The sequence below is a fragment of the Aplysia californica genome, unplaced genomic scaffold (genome assembly GCF_000002075.1).
Source record: "Aplysia californica isolate F4 #8 unplaced genomic scaffold, AplCal3.0 scaffold00216, whole genome shotgun sequence".
NCBI lineage: Eukaryota > Metazoa > Mollusca > Gastropoda > Aplysiida > Aplysiidae > Aplysia > Aplysia californica.
In genome coordinates, this window is record NW_004797486.1 from 56,937 (window position 1) to 59,432 (window position 2,496).

At 37.7% G+C, this 2,496-nt stretch overlaps 1 protein-coding gene across 2 annotated transcripts in view; it reads right to left on the reverse strand.

Annotated features, from left to right (window-relative positions):
• The window catches only part of LOC101855105 (gastrin/cholecystokinin type B receptor), a gene marked incomplete in the record, with an annotated part of 167,967 nt that overhangs the window by 3,782 nt on the left and 161,689 nt on the right, over positions 1-2,496 (reverse strand). For both annotated transcript variants that reach the window (XM_035970064.1, XM_013083175.2), the window contains 1 exon segment: positions 145-246. In XM_035970064.1, coding sequence (XP_035825957.1) covers positions 145-246 — 102 coding nt within the window.

Below are 2,496 nucleotides of genomic sequence, written 5' to 3' on the forward strand. Positions count from 1 at the left end.
AACCTAAAGATATATATATATATATATATATATATATATATATATATATATATATATATATATATATATATATATATCTATATATATATATATATATAATATATCTTTTTTAATTACAAACGAGAACGAAAGACAACCACTTACAGTGCCTCTCTTCATCCGGCGTACAGTGCGGCATTGGCACTTGATCAGCCTTAAAATAAATGCTCGGAAGCTTTTGTGCATGAAGCAGTAGAGGACCGGATTCTGAAACAGACAATGTTCATGATAATAAATAAGCATACTAGATTAAAGTTGGAACATTTTTCACACAGTCTAGTCTCTCTTGTGGACCATCCACGTTGCTATATTCTTACTTCCTTTAGTAGGCTGATTTATTCCAATTTACCATCCCCTCCTCCCAGGAGAGACTCTATTTCAGGCTCTCAGGCGTTTGCGGTTATTAATCAAAGATGTTAATTCTATAAAAATTGAACACCGTGCGTCCACCTGCATGCTCAAGGAAAATTGTAGGAGTATTCATTAGAGAAAGCTCAGAAATAGCCCCCAGCAATGATAACTGAACATATTCATTATTTTTTTCAATTTACAAGTAGTGACAATTCTCTTACAGCGCAGGCAAAAACATTTCTCTTTTGCCTCTATATATAGGACATACTTGTGTGTGTGTGTGTGTGTGTGTGGGGGGGGGGGGGGTTATTCTGCCTACCGCCCCCCCCCCACCTCCACCCAAAAATGAATCCAACTTCCACACTTTTTCCACTCCATAACTGCTAATAGTTGTTAAAAGCTCTCATTTGCAAGTTGTAGACAATACAAGAATGGATGGAGGAATATAGTCAAACACTCACACACACACACACACACACACACACACACACACACACACACACACACACACACACACACACACACATACCCACAAATCAACACACGCACGGGATTCGAGGAACCAGAACGAGCAAGACAATGATTCTTTAACTTTGATCACCAAGAAAGGAAAGAAGGGGGAAAATGACCATAAATTGTGTGCGAGAACAGAAAAACCATCTGAGCTAACCTTACAAAATTATCAAAATAATAATTGGTGATAAGAGATTGGTTACCCTTCTCTGACAATGCAAACATAATGACGACATTGGAAAATTGCAATCTAAGGGAGTCAATCGAGCACTTTACGACAGGTTCTCTTTATCTAAAGTTGTTTCCCCTGCCACAAGCTCACGCTTTGCAGTAAAGGCTTCGTTCACCTTGTCTGTGCGCGTTAAAAATATTATTATCCAGCTCATTTATGAATTTACCTATGCCTACGAGACTTTGCATGACAATTGTGCAGGCAAGAAAAGCAAACAAGAATTATTTTTTTTCTGCAAAAATCCTGACCTGGTAACAGACATTAAAAAAACCTTTTTCTCGTTTGGCCCTACACTAGAACCATCTAACACAGGATCACTAAAAGAAATTACTTTCAGTAATCTTGCCTACAAATTGCTAATTTTGAGACAGCGACACCAACCTGCCCCCAAATTGCAGAGTAAGCTTGAAGATTTCATACCATCACTGTCTAGACATAATCTTCACGTGCCCCACGTGAGTCTCTAAAATAAACTCATCCCGTCTCTTGAGTCGTGTTTCTCAGGTGAACATTTAAGTGTAGTGTTGAAGAAAATATGTCAACTTTTGAATATTTTAGGTCTATCTTGTTGATCCAGTATTATTTTTTGGACCCGATTTAGGCTTATATTTTTTTTTTAATGTGTCGGAACGTTAGTTGGATGTTACCTTTCTAATAGGCTTTTAGATTCTGTTGTTCATCCAACTTCTGAATGCAAAGATCTGAGAAGATTAATTAAACAGAATGATTTCCTTTTATCGTGATTTAATTGCAATCGGAGGAAAGTGAACCAACTATAGATTGTTCTTTGTTCATACATCCTAAATTAGGAAGTCTTACAGTATCATATACGCAGTCCTGTTCCTCGTGACAACGTCGATTCACTAGTACTTTTAGATTCATGTTAGAGGTTGAAGGTTAGCCTACATCGAGGATACCGGAACTGAAGATTTATTTTGGTAGCCTCGGCCTACATGCATTTGCTTTCCTTTAAATATACTCCACTGGAAATAAACCTTATAAAAATGCCGTTTCCATTTGCATAACCCCCATCCCCACCCCCTCCCGTCTCAATAAACAAACATCATCGAATAACTTCTTTATTTGAATACCGCAGAGAATAATCTAAAACACCCCCGGAGGAAAACATTATTAATGCAAGATGATATTTTTTTTGTTGGAAAAACAGCTCGAATCCCACATGACAGTTTCCCAAAGTAACATGCTGTATCTTTGTGAATTGTAATATTGTCCCGCTTGGGCCTGTATAACCTCTTTCAGTAGTATGCGCCGATACGCCAGCACCGTCTTCACGTAGGTGTTAACATATTTTTTTGGACTATGTGTGAATGAATTGTGGCTCAAAAAAGAGACAAACCCAG